At 33.9% G+C, this 23,705-nt stretch overlaps 1 protein-coding gene across 5 annotated transcripts in view; it reads right to left on the bottom strand.

The window, feature by feature from the left end:
• LOC113394141 (uncharacterized) overlaps positions 1 to 23,705 on the bottom strand; it is a 115,929-nt gene that overhangs the window by 43,559 nt on the left and 48,665 nt on the right. For 4 of the 5 annotated variants that reach the window (XM_064218271.1, XM_064218272.1, XM_064218270.1 and 1 more), the window contains exon 1: positions 21,097 to 21,356. The exons of the other annotated variant lie outside the window; for it this stretch is intronic. In XM_064218271.1, coding sequence (XP_064074341.1) covers positions 21,097 to 21,146 — 50 coding nt within the window. In that variant the 5' untranslated portion in view covers positions 21,147 to 21,356. Of the gene's footprint in view, positions 1 to 21,096; positions 21,357 to 23,705 lie in introns of those variants that run through there. 5 annotated transcript variants of the gene reach the window in all.

Consider the following 23,705-nt stretch of genomic DNA (forward strand, 5'->3'; position numbering starts at 1 on the left):
TGGATAGGTTTCGATCGGGTCTATTATAGACCTGTACGAAATTATTAATATAGATCTTGATCGATCCTCCCCTTTAAATCCGTGTGAGCTATAAAGTAACCAAGTATTGCAAAAAATCTAGAGGAAAGCGACTATTTTTGAAGCAAAGTTAAAATATATATCTCATTCAAGTAAGCTCTTACGAGCACTTGAAAATGTTTTCTCTGTATATTGTTACTGAGTTGAGTATCTGAGTTGTGTACGAGAAATTAGTTTAATTATTAATTGTGCAGAGATAGTATATAAAATAGTACTTATAAGAGTATCGGTAAACAAAACAAAAACATAATAACAACATACTTAAACAAATTGTAAATGATACTTTTGTCGTTGAAATTATTAGCCATGTACATATATTGCCAGATATTTTAATTACACTGGCTCACTCAAACTTTAACCCGGAACACAGTATTACAAACTATTCATTTTTAGAGGTAGTATTGGTAGTACCTACTCACCCAGACGGGCTTCCACAATTCCCTCCCTTAGTCGTCAACGTTAGTTGTCGAGCAGTATGAATACGAGTAGTAGTACCCAGGGACGTCTAAATCATTTTACATGATAAGCCCTGCATTTCAGCGTTAAGCTAGCACCGATCTAATGTACTTCACTTATATCTTAACTTATCTAAAATATAGAAAAGGTTTTGCTGTTAAAATGAACGATAAGCTTCATCCTCTAGGAATTCGCAATCCTACCCATGTAGGTTGCTTAGCGTATTCTATCAATGGGCTTATCTCGGCTTTTGTATAGAGAGTGGCTTTTATATAGAGCCTTTGCATGCTACTGACCGTCACGCTTATTCGTCCGAGCATAGGGTTGCTATCCACGGTGATATGATACTATTTATTTTATTGTACCTACTATATACTATAAGCCATTGAAAATTATTTACGATAAATATATATTATTACCAAAATACTAATGAGACTATCGTAGGTACGGACTCACTCCTCAAAAATAAAGGAGGCCGTTGCCCACCATTGGGACATTAACAAACTGTTGCTTTAGGTACTGTTAATAAAACGGACTGATATTGCATTAATCTTAAACTAGATCTATTGTATGATATAATTTATCATATATCAAGGTCAAACAAGAATATAAAAAAGATCTATATTTCTAAATAAAGGTGATAACCTCAGTCGTTAACGTGACGTCGAAAGTGATCGCAACCTGACCGACCGGGAACCGATCGGAGGGTGCAGCGTCCAACAGAGGTCACCTGTGACTCACTGCTATTACGACAACCGATAAAACGAGTTATTTCAATGTCAAATTGAACTCATTTTTATACAATTACGACGAATGTGTAATGCATTTATCGTATCGTGTAACAGATGGTTAATAAAGATGGACGTTTGTTTTTTTTTATTTTTACAAAGCAATTACTAATGCACGTTTTAATTTGACTCTGTTTTAATTGTGTGTTCGTCACACTGTTATGCCAAATTGCATAGATTTAAATACATCATGGAATAAGAAACAGGATATACATATTTATTTTGTGATTAAAGTTAATATGTTAATTATATATTTTAACATAATAAATACGTATTGCAGACGTAGTACAAACCATTATTTTTTTTGATTGAATTAACATATTTGACAATATAAATAAGTTGAATTCATTACCTGTCGGTATAATTATGCACACAGTCGGTCAGTGACCGCGCCTCTATGCGTTTTAAATATTATCAGAAGACGCATGGCGCACGACCAGCGAGCTGATATTGACAATACCGAGCGAAGTACGCGGAAAATATCTTCCCATTTATGACATTGTTTATTTTCCGGGTTTTAATATGTTATATATATAGAAGGCATTATATATGTTTATAATGCCTTCGGTCTCAGTGTTGATACCTGTGTACGCTATACCCGTTAGTATACCCGTCAGCGACGTTAATATTCAAGTTCCATTAAAAGCACCGACAGGAAAACAGACATTTATTTTTAAACAACGTTGAATTTTTTAACGAATTTTAAATAGGTCGTGAAAAATAGCGTTACAAGTAGCATGCTTGTAAATGCAATAAAATATAATACTAGTTCACATACAAAAATACAATCGATATAGAAGTAAAAAAACTCTTTAACGTTTTAAATTCATTATTAAAACGTGTTATATGCCTCGGAAAGAATTTAATCATTCGACCGAATAAAAAAATGTGCGGTATGTCAAAGCAATGCTACAAATAAAACCTTACAACTGCTAGGATTAATCGAGAATTAGTTCAATACAGAGGATTTGTGTATGAATCACATTCAGTTGAAATAGTAACGTAAATCAATTGTATGGAGATATCAGTCGGTTAAAATATTTATATATCACCCCAGATATTTGTATCACCTGGACCTGTTAATTAGCATTAATTCAATCGAGCAATGAAAATGTGTCCGTCTCGCTCTATTCTATCTCTTGTTCATTTTAAATTGCCTAAACAGAAAACTAGTCTTTTTTCCTTTTTATGGAATTACTTGTATCAAATTTCAAATTTACTTGCTTGTGGGGATTCGTGCAAGACCGTCTAGGTGGGTACCACCCACTCATCAGATATTCTACCGCCAAACAACAGTACTCAGTATTGTTGTGTTCCGGTTTGAAGGGAGAGTGAGCCAGTGTAACAGTGTAACAAGGCACAAGGGACATAACATCTTAGTTTCCAAGGTTGGTGGCGCATTGTCGATGTAAGGAATGGTTAATATATCTTACAGCAGCATTGTCTGTGGGTGGTGGTGACCACTTACCATCAGGTGGCCCATATGCTCGTTCGCCATCCTATACCATAAAAATTACTTTATATTTCGCTACTGTCACATGTGGATATAGCTTATTCCAATGGCATGGGGAGTAAAGATAAATAAACAGCGTTAACCTTGAATTGACATGACGACATTTGCCGAGACTTATGATAATATTTGAATTTCCATTATAGATTCGTGAAAAAAATACGTTTTTAATATTTGCGTTGTTATTATCGGAACTTTGGAAGTAATATTAAAGTGGATATAAGTGGTTTAGTGGAATATCGTTCTATTACAGATAAAGATATATTATATCAAGCAACCTTTGTAGTGTATAATATAGCAGAGCTATTAGCAAATCTCATGGACTATGCAAATATAAGGTTTGTTTATCGATACTCGTCCTGCCATTGAAATAGGCTATAGGAGACAACACACAAGGAGGGATTGAACGGTGCGCTCAAGATAACGTCATTCAATATTGTTAACGCTTAAAAAGAAACTAATTTCAGATTATGGTTATTTATAAGTATAAATTACTTTGCATTGCTTAGTAATTAAAATTATTGAAATAATTAAATTTGTACCTCAATTATAAATAATTTATGAAATCAATTTCACCAACAAATTGGATGTTAACGTTTGGAGAAAAATTAAAAACCACAAAACAAGAAGTCACTATATCATAAATTCGATTTTAATATCCCAATGGTTCCTCAACGATCGAGCGCCTGATGATTTCAACAGACTGAAAAGTATGACAACACCTACAAAAAATGCGGACCTCATAATTATTGTTAAAGAAATCTAAATTGCATCTGATATCAATGGTGCTATACGGTAATAACTCACTCGTTAAATAAAAAAAAAGGAGATAAACCGACTTACGATGGTACGTTATTTTGATGCGCGCATTCTTTAAATGTCACAATTATTTAGTATAGGCAACGTCGCTTATCACTTTCTGAGAATTCAAGATCGTTTGTGGTGAATTTCGGATTAGTTCACGAGAATTTTCGATGTTCGACTGGCCAATTTTAACAAGGTAAATGGTCTAAGAAAGGATCGAGACAATTTGGATACTCCGGGTTCCGATGACGGATCGTGACTCGTGACTCATGAGAACGCTATCGTTGGAACTTTTGCGAAAACAAATCGTACCTCATTTGTAACCTCATTTGTATTCATGTGTGAAAATTAAAGTGAGCTGTAAATTATTATCAATAATAATTTTATTTCATTATCTAAATCCGCAAAACAGGGATCTAAGATTAATTTCATGTGATTTGTGTAACATACAGTTCACGGAGTGAAGTTTTCTTCGGCAATTCCGCACCTACTATAATTTTAAATAATATTTATTTTACAAAAGGATAATCTTCGCACTGAATCATAAATAACACTGATTCATCCAGATTTTTTATACATCTAAAAACTCTCTCAGTTTTATTCTTTAATACTGATTTATATTTAATAAAATGTTAAACCTTATAAATACAATACAGAAAAACTAAATACTTTGCTTAGTTAACTGAATAAAACAATGGAATATTTACCATACAGCGGAAACACGAAGTTTAAAAATGTTGCAAATAAAATGTTCGTCGATTGCGTCGACGTACCGTTAACGACCCAAAAACTGACAAAACAAAAAGCGATTGAATTTTAAATGTTCCAGCTTTCAAGGCGCTAAGTGACAATATTCAAGACCGTTCAAGCTACGAACTATATTCACCCATAGAATATGTACGCTAGTGGCCTTCATTGAAATTTTATTACAGTCGAGATAAATCATTGCTTCCCTTTGGAATCGTTTTACTTTTTTTAGTTTTATAACATTCAAGCAATTTTATTGTAAAACGGTACCTAGTTTAATCAACTATTTCTTGGACAGTTTTTTGTTAAATAGCGAGACGATCGAGTGAGTCAGGTTCCATCTGTAAAATGGCGTTAGATCGTGTATTGAAATGTACTGTCGATGATAAATTATCATTTTATTAATGAACTTATCATTAAGATCAGACTATTAAGTATCAAATAATTCATATTAGAAAAAAAAATAATTTTTGGAAACAAGTTTTTGTCTCAGAATCTCTGTCCTAATACGAATAAAATTTATTGAACTTGTTTCAATTGTAACCATCACCAAAATTTGTGGGTAAATTTCAGCTAAATCGGTTTTTTGGAACTGGTTTTAAATTCAATAACAAGATCCACATATATAAAATATACAAACATGTGAAGTTGAGTTAAAGCTTCCAAAAGTTGCAATGGTGTATAATGAAAACAGCTTTCCAAAAGTCCAGATTCAGTGAGTTAAAATAATTAATTTATAATTAAACACGATGTGTAAGCTTAACTTTTTTCCATTTCATTCAATTTATTTTTAATGTATGTCTACACGTCTTAACAGTTACGACTTCCTTTAGGAGTTCGCTCATATAGCACTATGACATCAAAGAACGTGATGTCCCAAAAATAGCGTAAGGAAAACTCTCATACGAGGTTAGCCGATATTTCAAAGAACTTTAGTTTATGTGTTTAACCCCAAGCTTTACTCGCACGTACAGACTTCGTTTTAAGGAAATACGGATAAGACGGACCACTCGTATCTAGTCGTAGGCTTTAATTATGAAGTGTTAGCCCTCACAGTGTCATACAAACTGAGAAATGAATAAACAGCGGGGTTGCAGTAAAATGCAAGGACTGTTTCACTCGTTTCTCGGAATACTGCACTTGTGTCTGACTGCGAACAAAAATAAATACAACACTTTCCCAGCCCGCATTCAATACTGAACCACTCAAAGCGTTACGTTCGCCGAGCGAAATTGAATCTTAATAATTTGGTGCAACGCCGTAAATCGATCGGATCGCGTCGTGAGTAACGACGTTTTAAATCTACCGAGCGATGCGTCACAGAATGGCGGAACGGGTCATCGTGCTAAGCTACGTCGCTCGTATAACAACCTTGTTGATTCAGTATACATGGTGTAGGTATAGCTGTGGTTGTACGCTGTTGCCAGCCCGTCGCTCGCGAAGGTCACTCACTCTACGATGTAGTGAACGCATAGAACTATAGACTGTCGGTACGAGTATCGCGTCTCGTTTGATAACTTTTGTTGTCCATTTATACTCTCACATTAATCACTATAAATATTTGTTTTTAAAGCGTTTCGCGATCTTTGTGAAAGGATCGAACGATGTTGCTTTAAGAATTTGCATTATAATTTATAATATAATGGATATTTCATACGCTTATTTACTTTTCGTTTCGTCTTTTGTACAGGAATCCCAACAGTCGTTATTTGTCAAAACGTGTATTTTATGTTTTCACCAATTTTGTAAATTTTAAATCTAGTGCACATTGAACCGAATAATCGCTGCAAATAGAAACTGCACGATATATTTTTTGCTCATCTTTATGACGATGGCACGCTTTCTATTTTAATCGACATTCTCAGAAGCTGCGGATAATTTACATGTATTTGATGACATCTTAATTCCATAAAAAACCGATATTTCAACTGGTTTTCTATATGGCTGTCCATGAATAAATATAATGTTTGCGCCTTAGATAGCATTTTTAGTTATATATTTATATTAGAGGTAGTTTAGGCTGTATAACTTTACGCCACAGGAGCCGAGCAGTAACCATAACCATCAATCAATCTCGTGAAATATACTTAATGAGATGCAATTCTCGCCCATGAAATAGGCATTTATAATTTGATTCGAAGCCTTCTATAAATAACACTCATTAAGAAAACACAAATTATAATGAACAATACAGCTGAAATTGGTGACTTAAAGTATAACCTATATAATTATGCTGGCTTTAAAACAAAAACAGAAATTAATCATTACGGAGCATATTTATCGTGTGGATGATACACACACACTGATGATAGATTACTCACGAACACAAACATAAAAACGTCATTTTGATAATATTTATGTGTTACAGGAAATGACGCGTACAATAAAACGCAATAAGATAGCATAACATACCTCATAAATGATATTGCTTATGGTAACTTGATTTTATAGGTATTTAAATTAATTTACTATATCTAATAGAGTTCCTGGAAAGGAAAGAAAAACCTTTTTTATATTTTTTCCTTTGTGACCGACATCCCTTACGTGTTCCGATATCCTAATATTACAAATGGTAAAGTGAGTTCGGTTGTTACGCTTTCTCATGTTAACTACTTAACCGAACATAATAAATTTTCCATACACCTTTTTGGGAGTATATAAAAGGACATATGGTACATAACGCCTGACATACAATATTATATTTATGTATTTTATTGTTCAACTCGGCAGAATTTTCTATGGAATGAACCATCCATCTTTATTGTCATTTTTAGAGGCCAATGGGGTGTCTAACTTGTTAGTCTTTTATACGATTGAGTTAAAGCTGTTTAAAGTTGTTATTGATATTTTCCGACACACTACCGACAACACACATCACATAATTGCTTACAAAACAATTTAAACAGGCTTTGCGAGGCATTCCGAACATCAACTAGTGTTTTATCAATCGAAAAACAATGTAATTAAATATCAAGTCGTAACTTGAAATTAATTTCATTTGTCATATAACTGCCATTAACATTTGTGTGAGTGGTTTTTATTATCTATTGTTTCAAATGTAGGACAAGCTGAATGGACAAGTTAATTCCTCTTGTATATGATGTATATAATGGTGAGTACACACTTTCGACTAGCAGCGTGTTCTGAGTTTACTTAATCTATACTGGTATTATAAATGTGATACTAACTCTGTCCGTCTGTCTGAGGCTGTTTGATTACCAAACCACTGAACCGAGTTTGATGAAATTAGGTATCAGATCAACTTTAATTTCAAGGAAGGACTTACTTTTTATGTCTAACAGCCGACGACCAACTACTTACTAAATGGCAAGCGAAGCGGGCAATAACTAGTTACTTATAATATCGACTCATTTTTTTGGATTGCATTTTTTGTATCAAACCTATAGGTGATAGAACATCAGATAACAAATAGATACAGAATTAAAATATTACGTCATTATTTTATTACACTGTACATTTTTTTATGTATTAATTAACAAACCAATATTGCTATTAGTGAAATCTCGACCAGCAATTGAAGTTATTATAAAAAAATTAAAAAGTTATTACCAAATTGATTAGGTTACATAATGACCTATTCAAAGTAATTTTAGATAGATCTCGTAATGAAAAATAAAAGTACAACTCGTATTATTTAAATTACAAAAGAAATATCTTGTTAGAACAACAGTCGTGAAAGGACCCTATATACAAAAATAGTCTTTCCTTCAGCCTTTATGAGAGAATAGAATTTCTACTTTCCAGGCCACAGGGCTTTTAAAGGGGGCGGTGTTCGGTACACCCGCTACACCTTTGTGTCTAATTACACATACATATACGAACTAATGCACGTGACTTTGTTCCCGTGGTCCTGGAATAACGAAAATAACTCCAATTATTTATTTCCTAGGAATGCTTTCATTGTGGGCGATGATTTAAGATTATAGAGAATAGATAGAATAGAGATTATATAGAATAGAAATGATTTAAGATAGAACTATCGAGCAATTGATATTTGTACATCGACTCTTTCGTAAAACCTATAATTCATACATTTTAAGATCATGTTATAAGTAAACATTGCGTCATAACTGAAATAATACAATATGGTAATTTTATTTAGAGCGTCTAATCAACTCCTGTTATACGAACCGAGGATCGTGGAGCTCAAACTTGGACAACGAAAAATAAATATTAAACAGAGGATAAACTAGCCTTAAAAATATTGATGCAGATAAAAAAAAACGTTTAAATAACAGACATATTAAATATATAAACAAGTAATTAGTAAATATAGAAATACCACCTATTATATACGTTGGATTAATGTTATTTTCTTATGCTGTAGTGTTTACCCAGCAGGTCATTATTATATAACACTATTATAATATAAATCATATATAAATAATAAAATTTTAACTAAATTACACCTAGGGATCCCCTATGACGTTAAATCCAGCATAGGGGTCCATTTGGTGGTGGTCCACTGTAATGTTCCAACTAAGTTCCACGATTACGGCTTCTTTGAAGAAACAAAGACATAGACGTTGTTGGCGGTTTATGTTAGAATTCTATTACTACTAGGGAACAAATAACTGAGTAGAATTTATTAGATAAAGAACTTCTCTAGGAACAAAAAAATTTACTACAGTTTTAGCGATTAAAATTAAAAAATACAACGCGACCATGGTGTTAATTTGTCAACGATTTGGAACTCGGTGCTATCAACGCTACGTCTAATTCATAAATTAAAAATGACTATAACTATAACTATGTACTTCGTTTCATTTAAATTCCATATCACTCGTACAAGAATTACATTAATCTTGAAAAGAACAAAATTAGGAGTTTTTTTGGTACAGCTACGCTGAATACTATGTTTTTGAAAAGGTTCCGAGTAGAAAATATTATTTCTATAATAATTAACGTATACGCAAATTATGTTTTTTTTTTCAGACATTTAATAAAGTAAAACGCTAATACTAGAAGTAAATGTCGAAACCATTCGTCTCAGTGAAAGTAACTGATTAGTTTCTTGCCGGTTCTTCTCGTTAGAATCCCGTTCTGTCCACCATATTGCGTTCGCGTTTTGCGTCGTCGACACAATCAGATTACAAAGGTTGGGAATATACAAATAATCCAATTCAAGTCCGAAGCCGAACAATTACATCAGGCGGATTGGATCGCTGTTTACTATTTCCGACGTGCGAATTAAAAAAAATATATTGTAGTGGTCAGTGTTTGTAAATCACTTTACCTTCTTCTGATTGTTTATGTATTGTACAAGTACAGACACCCCGCGATCAGGACGACCAAAAATCTGTCTCCTAACATGTCAACTATTTGCTTCGCGTATGTATTTCAAATACTACGGTCTAAAATTTGGAAAAGTTACATTTATTATTTGAAAATCTATAACATAGGAAAAAATCGTGATTAAATTTAATGCTGAACCCTAAAAAAGATAATACAATGAAATAATATCGAACTTTATAAAAAAATGTTTCTTCCGTTTGATCTGTCATTAAGTCAATATACAATTATTTTTCATGTACAGAAAACATTTTCCGATAAAGCCGGTACCTACAAGTACTATGTAATTTTTCAATCGTGTATATATACGTGACAGACTTGCGAAGGCTATAATATAATTCGCATATGAGAACTAGCCTTAGGCAACAATATATTATCCTAAGTTATAAGAAGAAATGATATTTTATGTAGTTATAAATAAATTTCAGGAAGGACCATTGAACTTGGCACCCATTTAGATCTCACTTCTTTTGTCGTTGAAGTCAACAGCCAAGGTATATATCATAATATTGGACTTGGCTCTCATTTTTACATTTATGTTTTTGATGGTATATAGATTATATTAGGGTTACAAAAGAGATTATACCTTTACCAAAACAGAAACGAAACGACCACTGCTTTTTACTACTCGAGTTGAAATTGGGAAACATAAAAGTTGATATTGATTATTTTATTTTTCATAAACGCAGAACACCAAAATAATACATCGATTTCATAAAAATAAGGCACCTCCATTAAAGTTTGGTTAGTGTTCGCAGTGTTATAATAAAAATAAACACGATAAACGAGAGATATATGGTATCGAGGAAAACTCGTGCAGTCGAAATCATAGGAACCGAACTCCCAGTCAGCTCGTGACCACGGCTAGGGCATTTCCATCGAAACAGTGGACAAAATAATAAATGTATGAAATCGATGCGAATGTTTGAGTGTACAACACACATGTACAACTCATGAACAAAGAAAATGATATGAATAATTCCGATATTTTACTCGAAACCCGTTGATAGCACTAAGGTTAGTTCTCTCTGTGTCGAATGAAATAGCCAAATGGAATGTTATGTGCCAATTAGGGCAAGAACAAAAAAATACCAGAAATTTGGCAAAGTGATCAGCTCGTTTAGGAAGTATGACTCATGCATTTGTGCACTATATAAGTTTAATAAATTCTTGTTGAATAGGGAATATCTTGCCAATCAAGGTCACAGGGACACATGACTAGAACGAACACTATTATCTGTGTTATTTTACACAGTTATCCCGACATCAATGGTTGGTCTTTGAGTTATATATTAGATGGCCTCATCTTAAATTGCTACAAACAAGGGATTCATCTAAAATTCATCAACTATAGCGCCCCAGCGATCGAATTTAATCATTAGCGATTTCAATATTATGTATAAATTTGACACTTGATTTGTGACACATACAATAGCGCACCAAAATATAATTATATACTACATTTCATTGTCAATAATAAATTAATTTATAATCCGAATAAAAGAGTAAATATCGAGTTTATTTCCGGTGCTTCTCGGAATCTTCTATTCTATTTTCCAAACAGGTTTACGTTTTATTAATGTTCTAAAATGGCAATACAAAAAAAAGCTTGTAAGAACCTACTCGAATTAAGCATATTTTAATATTTTGTATATATAAACAAGACTACGAAATAGTAATACATTAAAACTATACTATACTATTGTATACTGTTGATGAATAATATGATAAATAAATTATAAAGTATGCAGATTTAGCGAGTTTTATTACTTCAACCCAAACCCCATGGTACCAATAACCCCATAAAGCTAATAAACACGTGCACCGCCCACACGCACCGTCCTTGACTGCGCGCGCGCATCGCGTTTGTCGTCGCTCGTTTTATTTCCGACACGGACTCCTGCTGGACCTATTTTTTCTATTTTTGAATACTGTCTGCGCATCAACGTTGCAATTCATCATGATTTTATTTACGTACCAAAATTAGTTTCGTATAAATAAATTGTGTTAAGTAATTATAATAATATATATAACGTAACTACGATGGTTTAGTTTCAAATCTTATCGTGCATATGTTATCAGAAACGTAAAAGTATTGCAAATTTTTATCATTTAGTACGTGCGCCGGCGCAGGTGTGGCCGCATTCAAACGATCTCATTTCAGTCGCCGCGCAGATATGCACGGGTGACTCACCGGACTTCCTTTCAGATGCCTTGGATATAATACCGCTATTATTTTTTATACCTCGTTTCATATACTAGTAATAATAGTAATGCGTTAAGTTGTTGCAGTTAGGCGAATTCTTTTTCGAATCATTTCTAAAGTCTGACACTGAAAATATCCCATTCTTATAGTGTTTTAAAATAAAATTTTATATATTTTGCCACTCCAGTCGGAAAATCCTTGAAGCGATTCCAAATTCCCACAATCACTGCTTATGTTACGCGTTTTTATATTAAAGAGCTGCTGCTGAACAATCACAGCTGTTATTTATGTAGATAACGATTTGACGTTCTTAAAAATAATATTTATTGAGTCGAGTCCAACCTTTTAGAAAAGCTTCTTTGGATAACTGCGCATCATTCATAAATATATAAGAATAGTTCTTTAAAAATATCGCAATTCGTTCAAGTCGAAATAATAGATTATTATCGATGATTGATAATTAAGGGAAATTGGGATGTGCACACCACATCCGTCTGCGGAAAAAAGATTATAGTGTTTTATCCTCCGCCGAGAGGATGTTGGTTTGGAAAGGTAACCTTAGTGTGTGGTTCGGTGTGACGTGTGTGTGAATATAGTTGCAACTTATGTGGTTTCACATAAACTTAAAGCAATATTAGAAGAGAGTGCAAACTTATGAAAGGATATTTGATTTTAGTCAATTTATAAATTTTAAAATCAATGTCTTGATTGGCAAAATAGCACGCACAGCCTAAACAATAAGACAGAATCGTGGAATTTGGAGACATTGGTTTCGTAACAAAAATTTTTACTACGAAAGCTCTCTAACTCCAAAGACCAATCAGTGTTATTGGGTTTAACAAAGATAAATGTGTTGAATCTGGTGAAGAATTAAATTTCCACCTATAAACCTCGTAGAGATATACCGCGTTTACCTATATTCATATGAAAGAAAACGTGACGTCCAAAGTTCACAAACACGACATTACCAATCTCGTGATCCAAAGGTCTGATTGCGGCAATTACCTATTATGTGGATATCTAGGTCTTAGGTCATTCGGATTACGTGACGGTAAGTCCTATTGTTCAGAGTCGAGGGATACATTTGCTTAAGTGATTATTTCTCGGCTATTTCACTTGATTACATTAGTTTCTTTAGTTTAAGACTGAAGTGCATTTTATCACGTGGAAAATTTTAATTAATCATCGTAAGTTCATGAATGTGGCGCAAAACTGGACGTGAACTTATTCGGGATCACGTACAATATGCTCTGACTGCAGTCGCTTTTATATATAAAGAAAATAATATAATATGGTATATGTTATACCAGTGACATATTTAACTAATTTAATTTATAATCGTCTTTGCTTAATCCCATCGAATAAGAGTGGTATTTGATCCAAAATAAAAGGAATCATCTAAGAAACCCACTCTCCTTTATTCTTGTGAGCACTAGTTGGTGATTATTAAATATTCTCATCCCAGATCTTACTCTGTAGATTTTAGGTAGGAATCAATAATTGTTTATATTGCCATTGCAATATAAGAAGACAGTCTCTAAAATAACAGAAGCTGAACAACTGAAATGTATGAAACAAGCTCGAACTGCTTTTAAACTGCAAAAGTTTTAAGGTTTCAATCCTTCAAATAATCCACGATCCATTAAAGAAGCAGTTTGGCAGCGATTATATAAGTTTCCTGAACTAGGTCAGGGGGCTGATCAAAACAACTATGCCTAGGGGCTGGAAGAGTTATAACCCTGTTTTCCTTCGCCTTGGGAGCTCGCCAGTCGATAAATCCTCTTAATCTACATCATTGTCGTATACACATAAAAGGCATAGGATGTCCCAGCCCTAAAGTTCTATAGTATATTGGTTCAAAGGACATTAATTTCATTCAGAGCCCCATAAATATGAATCAAAGATTAAGACGTACTGTATTTGCATATTGAAATTTTCTTATTAATTATTACGTTTATCTGCCAATTTATCATGCATGTTCGAGCTGTTGGAAGCTACCGTGACCTCGTCTGCAGAGTAAACAGAGCTGCCGATTAAAAGTAAATTATTAAGAAATATTAAAAATATATTTTTGATCATTTACGCGCTAAACATATACCTAATATGTATCTTAGATTTGATATCGAACCAGTGGTTTATTTGTTTCATTTGGTATTTAACTTCCAATCCGTTGGCTTTAAAACTTAGGAATGGATATTGACTTCCAAATTTCACGATCTTATATATTTTACAACAATATTTCTATGCGAATGTATACTCAGCAATATAATAAATCCATATAGAGAATATATATTCATACAGCATGTAGGTATGTAGATGTCTCAGTGTAATGGAATTAAGGGCATCGCTTAAGGGATCCGAAGCCGAGATCCGAGTTCGTAGAGGGATTTGGCAGCTGTAGAACATTTTATCTAATACTATGGAAGATATCGTACGCGCCATTTTAAGATAAGCTCTAGAGTTATTAATAAACGTGAAAGAGTGATAGTAACCGATGCTTTGTCTCTTTCTGCGACGGTAAAATTAATCTTGTGTACAAGAGGAGAAAATAAATTTGTATAAATTGCGATGTACCAAGAGTTGTAAATATACATTTCCTTTAAATATAATTTTGTATAGACTATAAATACTTATATACGACTTAGGAGTAAATACACAGAGCACAGATCACAATTTATGACTGCACAAGTGTACAGATTACGACACGGAATGGTGGCAAGAATGCTGGCGATGTTTTAGATTATAAATAAATAATCTTGTTTGCGTAATGTTCTTTTTGACAATGCGTATTTGAGTTATCGTTTAGATCTTGAGTCATTAACGAATAACTAACGAAGTTTCTAGATTCGAATTATTATTTTTTAAATATGACCTCCGTAGTGATGTGCCCATAGTGGGAGGTTAGTATACTGCACAATTTTCTATATGTAAAAAAAATTAATAGAAAATAACTGAATTTTTGTCACATCATCACAATGTTATAGAAAAAAAATAACAATTGTTTTATATATATATATATATATATATAATAGCAAAAGTTTTGTGTTATAACGAAATCCGGACTTTATTTACCTAAAATCGTTATTTCGCAATAGCACAAAGGCATCAAATTCCTATATAGTTAGTATAATATTTTTGTTTCACTTGACAATGGACATATTATGTTACGCTTCGGTGGTCAAAACGTTCCGTCAAAGGCTACAAAATAAAATTACTACTAAGACTATACTATGTTATATCAAAACCAGGACAGAGTTTAATAACCCTGAATAAACTATCTGCGATGCAATAAATGTGAGCTCGTGTACTCGATGACGTCAGAAGCTATCAAACATGGGGTATGTTTTCACACCATTTTCGGTGAGTTTGATATACGAGTGATATACTTGTCAGATAAATTTAATTGGACTGGCAACTTATCCTCATCTATACTTATATTACAAATGCGAAAATGTCGGTTTATCTGTTGCTCTTTCATGGGCAACGGCCACTGAACAGGACTTGATGAAATTTGAAAGGAAGCAAGCTTGAACTCCAGGGAAGGACATAGACATACTTTTTATACCTAACCTAGCTGACGACCGACCCAAAACCCGAGCGAATCCGCGAGCGCCAACTAGTCTTATATAATATTTTTAAATAAAAGTCCTTTTTTTATTGCCTATTGTTTAAATTGTTTATTTAAATGTTTAGGAGTCCAAGTTAATCTAGGTCATTCTGTTTAGGACGAGTCCATGTAAATCTAATATCATAAACACCCTACATATAAACACAGAAATTGTAAAATAGCATTACGACACTATCGAATGACCAACCGAGTCATCGAACTCACAAACTTTGCACCGATTACACGAGGAGCGATAAGCGTGTCTTAATAACTTGGAACGTTTATTATTAGTGATAAACTTATAGATAATGTATTTCTACATATTTGGAAGGCTATTTACTAACACGATTCCCGATTGCCCGCCCGGTCCCTGAATTCGACGGGAACCCCAATATTCTTACCCGATTTATCAAAATATGTGACCAAATAGTGATATCGTATTTAAAAAATGAACCAGGTTACGAGTTTAGTAATTTATGTTTAACTAACGGGATTTTAAATAAAATTACTGGCCCTGCCGCCAGGACAATTAACTCGAATGGGATTCCTGATAGTTGGGCAGGAATTAGGAACGCATTAATTAATAATTTTGCTGATCAAAGGGATTAGACGGCCCTATATAACGACCTTTCGTTACTCTCTCAGGGAAGCGATACTCCTCAGGAATTTTATGACAAATGCCAGACACTTTTCAGTACTATAATTACATATATTTCATTACATGAAAATATACCTACTACCATAGAAGCAAAACGTGATCTTTCCCGGAAACTCACCCTAAAATTTTTTATTAGAGGTTTGAACGAACCTCTTGGCTCACACATTCGGTGTATGAGGCCCGAATCCATTGAAAAGACTCTGGAATTTTTACAAGAAGAAATCAATGTCATGTACCTACAGCGTCGGAGCAGTAATAGCGATAGAAAAAACTTTAATTTGCATGCCAATAATTCACATAAAATATCTGTGTCTATGCCATTTATCTTGCATAACCCCAATGTGTTAGCATTGCCAAATACGAACTGGCAGAAGCCTTTGCCCTTCCAAACACCAATGCAGCCTTGGAAACCTAACATCCAGAATGGTGTACCTCAACGGCCTGCTTACCAGGGAAGTCACCCCCAACAGCGCTTACCTTACAATATGCTGTCTCGCACGCAGCAGTGTTCCGCGCACCACCACACAATTATAACGCGTAGAATAGTAGTTTTAGGATACAAGGTAGTCCACCCCAGTCACAACAAAACCTGGGACCTAAACCTATGAGTGGCGTTAGCCATTACGTAGCTATACCTTTTCCACCCGCGATTAGAGGACATGATTGGACAAAGTTTGGCAATCCACCCCCTTCTAACTACTTCAAATCTAGGGAAATGAATTATAATGAGACATATGACTATAATGACCAAAATCCTGACTTAGATTATTACTATGACCCCAATGAGTACTATTACTCATCCCAGGACTATGACTATAACTATTATTATAATACAAATATTCCAGACTACACTTACGAATCCAGCTCATCACACATAGAATAACCCCCTCTTACAGAAATTGAACCGCAACCCTCATCTTTAGGAGAGCAGGATTTTCACAAAGGACGTTCCAATACGGGACAAAAATAGAGTTGAACCTGCAATCTAAAAAGGAGTTGAGATATACAGATCGCGGACCCCCCTCTTAAATTATTGGTAGACACCGGGGCTAATCAATCTTTTTTAAGCCCTGACGTAATTAAGCAATATTTTTCTTGTGTTCCACTTAACTACGACCCCTTTGAGGTAACAAACTCTCGAGTTACCTCGTATCATGAACACTTTATCACAATTCCACAATTTGCAGAATTTAATGAACAAAGGAACGTAAAGTACTTCATTTTTAAATTCCATACCTATTTCGAAGGTCTAGTAGGACTAGATTTGTTAAAATATTGTAAAATAGATCTTAAACATAATATCCTAATGACAGATTATATGAACATTCCATTATTAAAATACAAATGACGAACCATCAATTTGCATGAAACTATCCCCGCGCATTCTCAGAAAATAGTTAACGTACCTATGGCTTATCCACCTGGTGACGTATACGTGTCTGAACAAATAATATGTAACTGTATTTTTCACGAGTGTATCACGACCGTTACGGATAATTCTGGTTTTGTAGAGATAGAGAACCCCACTGACTATGATATCACACTGACTTTTGAACATCCTTTATCGATAGAATGTTATGACATCGATTGCACCCTTCCAGAACCCCCAGTTACACGCACTAATGACGTACTGAACCGACTTAGGACTGATCACTTAAATAGTGGAGAAAAGCTTAATCTACAGACTCTTTGTTTGAAATTCGCTGACGTGTTTTACTTAGAGGGTGAACCACTTACATTCACTAAAAAAATCAAACACAATATTAAGACCACTGACGAGATTCCTGTTTATACTAAAAGTTATCGGTATCCATTTATTCATAGATAAGAAGTTAGGGACCAAATTGCAAAAATGCTTGAACAAGGAATAATACAACCATCTGACTCCGCCTGGAATTCACGTATCTGGGTGGTACCTAAAAAAGCAGATGCTTCGGGTAGACAAAAATGGAGACTAGTAATAGATTTTCGAAAATTGAACGAAAAGACCATAGATGATAAATACCCAATACCAAACATATCTGACGTCTTAGACAAGTTAGGAAGGTGCCAATACTTTTCTACGCTAGACATGGCATCCGGTTTATATCAAGTTGAAGTGAACCCTGACGACATACCCAAGACTGCCTTCAATGTTGAGCATGGGCACTTCGAATTTCTTCGAATGCCTATGGGACATAAGAACTCTCCTTCTACTTTCCAGAGAGTCGTGGATAATGTCCTCAGAGGCTTGCAAAACGAGATTTGCCTTGTCTACTTAGACGATATAATAGTATTCAGCACCTCTCTACAAGAGCATATGATTAACTTAGAAAAAGTCTTAAGAGGTCGGGTGAATCCAATTTTAAAATCCAGATGGATAAAGCTGAATTTCTGAAGCTGGAAACCGCATATCTCGGTCATATAATCACTAGAGATGGAATAAAACCTAACCCAGACAAAATATGTGCAATCCAAAAGTACCCTGTCCCTAAGACTAGTAAGGAAATTAAACAATTCTTGGGACTGATAGGATATTACAGAAAATTTATCTAAACTAAATGTTTGAAAAAAGGCAGTAAAATTACTCTAGACAATGACTATATTAACTGTTTCGAAAAGTGTAAGACCGTATTTACTAACGACCCAATATTACAAGGTCCTGAATGAGCGACTTACAAAACTAGATCATCTCCATGGAAGTATATATCATACAACTATTCCATTTTACATACTTTTGTTCAGCGCACTGGTACTTAGTATTGCCATACTCACTAGGCGGTACATTCACCATGTAACAAGGAATGAATCGGTTAAAAAAGATAACGGGACCCATAACAACCCTGCTGAAAAGCCTGTGCAAGCCAGGAACGAGACATCGTTACCAGCGACATTTGCACTCAACGCTTTCAAATAGTCGCTGTTCTACACGGGGGGAGGTGTGTGTGTATGCGACCACCCTATGGAGGTACATTAGGATATCGCGTTCGCCGAGACCACCGACGACGGTCCGGTACCAGCAACCCTTGCGCAACATCACGCCGCCCAGCAACGGACCACACCGATCTTTCTTTATAATTTCTGTGTCTCTTAGAATTAATAAAAGTATTAATATTATTTTATAATAATTGGTTCTGGGGGCATTCTGTATTACAACCTCAACACATGAAGTAGTCTAATTAAATAAGTATTAATATTTGTGGAATAAGTTTGTGAATTAAAATAAATTCACTTTTAAAGTACTTTCGTTTTTTTTTAAGTCCTTCAGTTGCGAACGACGTAATTCGCATAAAGACATTCTGCTACATTATTATCATAACAACTTTCTTATGAAATACCTATTATACGTTTATCTTTGAAATATATAAGAATTACTATAACTTCATGTTATATATACGAGTGTATAGCGAAGACAGTCAGTCAGCGGTCAAGGTCGATCGGTATCATACGATTTCGTTTATCAGCGAGGACCTTGAGGAAACAGCTATCGCAATCGCGACTCGTAAAAATAATTATTTTTTATATCTGTTAAAATGAAACTGTTATTTTCTTTTGTCACTAACATTACGTCATAGATTTAACGCACTAGTCGTTGCCTGCGACTATGAACTTAAATAAAAGTGTAGGGTAGTATTATGAACTAAACTGTTTATGTACGGGCCATTATTTTCCCGTGTTTTATGTTCGAGAACTTCGCTAAATATCAAACTAGTGATTAAACTGAAATACAAGGCATTTATTATTCGTGAATGGTACATTCAATTTTATATCCGCAGACGCAATTGAAGGTTATTTTATACAGTAAAGCAACTAGCAACACAAAGTTTACTAATACCATACAAGTAAGACATTTTACTTATCATGCTAAACTTTTATCATATACGATGTATATACTTAATAATAATTAATAAATTTAAAACGTTTGATTTATTTCAAACTAATTGTCGCACACGGCTTCGCTCGCGTTTTGGGGGTTGGTTGTCATGTGTTAAGCAAAAAAGTGGGTTATGTCCTTCCTTGGAGTTCGAGTTGGTTCACACCAAATTTCGTCAAATTCGGTTCATTGTTTTGGCAGTGAAAGAGTGACAGACAGACTGACAGACAGACAGACAGAGTTACGTTTACATTTATAATATTAAGTATAGATTATTGGAATAATAATAACAAGTTCCGATCCAGATGTTTCAATTGTACACAACTTTCTACAAGATGTGTATGTATGTATACATATGCGAGAGAAAATCACCTTTGAAACGATATATTTTAAGTTAATGGGTTATAACTTAATTAATTACAATAATATTGCGTGGGTTGGTAACTTTCCATTCGATACGAGACTACAGTCCACACCTAACAAAGCTCATAATGTTCAACTTCTACTTTTGGTTAACAAGTAACTATAAGCCATTAGCGCGTCTTATAATAGAGGTATGGAATCGATACCCAACTTGGCGATACCTTGTACGAGACCAGTAACGTAGTTACAAATTATGACTGGTATTATTACTACTATTTATGTTGTAGAGTCGATGCATGTCATCTTGAAATTGTCACCTTAGAGTTCTATAAACGTTTAATATGATAACGTTTAGTATGGTTGAGTATGGTTTAATAGACAGCAGTGTTATGTGAGAGACACACAAGCTCCCAGTAAGAGTTTAGGTATATAACTTATGCAAAACTTACCAAATAGTCGCGTCAGAACCCTACGAGGAGAGTTTCGATCCAATTCAATACTGGTATTGAATATACGACAACAGATTATACCAATGAAACTAGATGAGGTTTTCATTATACTTATGTTTTAGGTATAAAATATTCTAATTGTACGCATGGAGATATCGTATGTCGTTACACCGGTGATAGTATTACACGTCATCGAGCACGAGGCAGGCACCGCCACGTCACATGACACTATCTCACGCTTGAAGCAATGCAATCCAAATATACCTTGAAACGACGTCTATCAAGACTTCCCCCGAAGGCGCCGACCACACCATAATACACTAGAGCACTGCACAACGAATCCACCTATAGAACACCATAACTCGGATAAGGGTATACGTTCCCGAATGATAACGCGGCCAAACAAAAAAAAAACGGGGGTCCTAAGAAGGTCGAATCTGGTATTTTTTTGTAGAGAGCTGGCAACGTCGCGCCGGTGGCCGGACGGACGCGCGTTCGGTCCGCGCACAGCTCATTGGCCAAGTGATGCGGCGGCCATCGCTGCGGGCCGCTCGCTCGCCCAATGATGCCGCGTCCCGCTTGCCCCGCCCACATCCTTTCAGCCTGTTGAATGGAACTCGCGGCAGTCGCGCCGGAGACGTTGAACCATTTAGACGTAGATTCCGACACTTGAAGCAGATAGCACAATGACAAGAGATAGTGTAGTGTGAAATAACTGACATATACTTCCGCTATTCACTATTAACGGAGATGAAAATGCACTGTCAAAAGCAAAAAGAAATAACCAAGTGTTTTTATTGTAAGCGAATCTAAATGTATTAAAAATATGCCTTCATGTATTTATCTAGAAAATTGAAATAGTAATATAATTAATATCTGATATTATAAGTGTTCTTGCTACATCAAATAGTGAAACTTGTAATGGTGCTTGGTAAGAGTCATTGCATCGATACGCACAATGATAAAAAATCTACATGTTAGAAAAAAAAAACTTTTTAAAAGTACCCTGTTCTGTACAATTTTCGAATCTCTTCTCAGTATTACCTGCAAAGAAAAAAAATATTTAGGTAGGTTTTTCAAAATAAAATACACAATCGAATTGTAACAATTAAACTTACAGAGTATATGATAAAATATATATTCTGTTAGGTATTTACCAAATATTCCAGTATCTAATATATATCTACTGAGTTAATCACACGAATACTAATGTTTCTGTAGCACAGATAACGAAGTTGAGTAATTTGATAATATTCAAAAAACATCTTCCGATATGAGATTCATTAATATTAGGCTTTGTTATTCCAATATCATTAAAATATTATAATTATTGCTTTACTAAAGTAAATAAAATATAATAATGATAGCTTATTGTTTGTATATATTTCTTTCATCGTCGTAAACAAACAATGGAGGCGGAATGTGACACATTTTGTGCGCAGGCGCATGAATTGACATACTTACAGGTATAACTATTGTATGACACGATAATACATAGGGTATTGTATTATACATTATGTGCATAGAAGAATTTTTGTTTACCTTGTGATGTGATGAATGAACAATAGCAACTGAATTAATTACGGCTTAATAATTTAACAATTAAAATTATATTACATTTTATTGACGCATTGGTGGTTGCAATTGAAGTTTGCGGTAATGGTTGTTTAGTCAACGGTTGTTATCATAGTATGCGTTTGTTTCGGTAGAGGTGGTGATGACGTAGTGGATGACATTTTATTTACTTATTAATATTAATATATAAGTATTTTCACATTCAATTAAATATAAAAAATATTTCTTTTTTGTATTCTTAATAGGGTTATTTATATATTTATAACGTTTTAACGCTTGACAACTGCAACTAACAATATGTTTAAGATTTATTATTAAAATTAAGAAAAATTAAATATAAAATATATGTGGATAAGTTTCTTTTGTAGGGTATGGCTACGATGAAATTACAAAAAAAACACGAACTTATTATTTTTGAAGTTGAATATGATTTCAGCACGCACGAGCACTAAGTCTAATATCATTTGTATAAGTAGCTTCGTAGATAGGTTTGTCGTAGATTCTTTGGGTTTAAACTAACGCAATAAATCTCGCATCTGAACAACCCTACATTATAACATCTTACAAAACAAATACTACAAATATCTTAGTCTCCATGCCAAGATCTTTTAAGAAGTAATATACTAAGAAATAATACCACCTAAATAATAGTACCTGCATTAGGAAATTACACCCTTCCTCTTAAATATTACAGTAAGTTAATCAGTACAGAACCCTGACTGATAAATTACAATTGTAGACGAAGTCACAAGCACTCTTGGATCATATCAAAATATCTTTATTCATAAATACTAATTAGTCTATTATTAGCAGGCTAATTACATTAACTAATTAATCTTATAAAACGACAATTTGAATCTTAAATTAGAAGTAAAGATAAGACCTGTTTCAAATGAAAATTTAGTCGAGAATAACTTTAAAAACCAAGCAATTATTATTAAATAAAACCTTATTTGATGTAACTTAAGATTTTTTTCTAATAATTGTACTTGTAGCCAGTTTTATAATGTCTTTAACGAACTAACGAAATGCAATGTAATAAACATCAAATGCTGTTAAAAAATAAACCTGACCCTATTTTAAGGCTTCTTATTAAAAGCCAAACCAAAAGATATGAATTACAGTTAGAAACATTTCAACCTATGAATGTCTTTCCTTAAATATCTATAGTAACATATAATAAGGATTACCTTTCCAAAAATGCAAAGAAAATCATATCTGGTAATTAAAAAAATACACACTGAAACATTACATATAAATCACGTTTTTCGACTTTCCTCAATTCAATATACTGACTG

Source organism: Vanessa tameamea, chromosome 21 (genome assembly GCF_037043105.1).
Source record: "Vanessa tameamea isolate UH-Manoa-2023 chromosome 21, ilVanTame1 primary haplotype, whole genome shotgun sequence".
NCBI classification, from domain to species: domain Eukaryota; kingdom Metazoa; phylum Arthropoda; class Insecta; order Lepidoptera; family Nymphalidae; genus Vanessa; species Vanessa tameamea.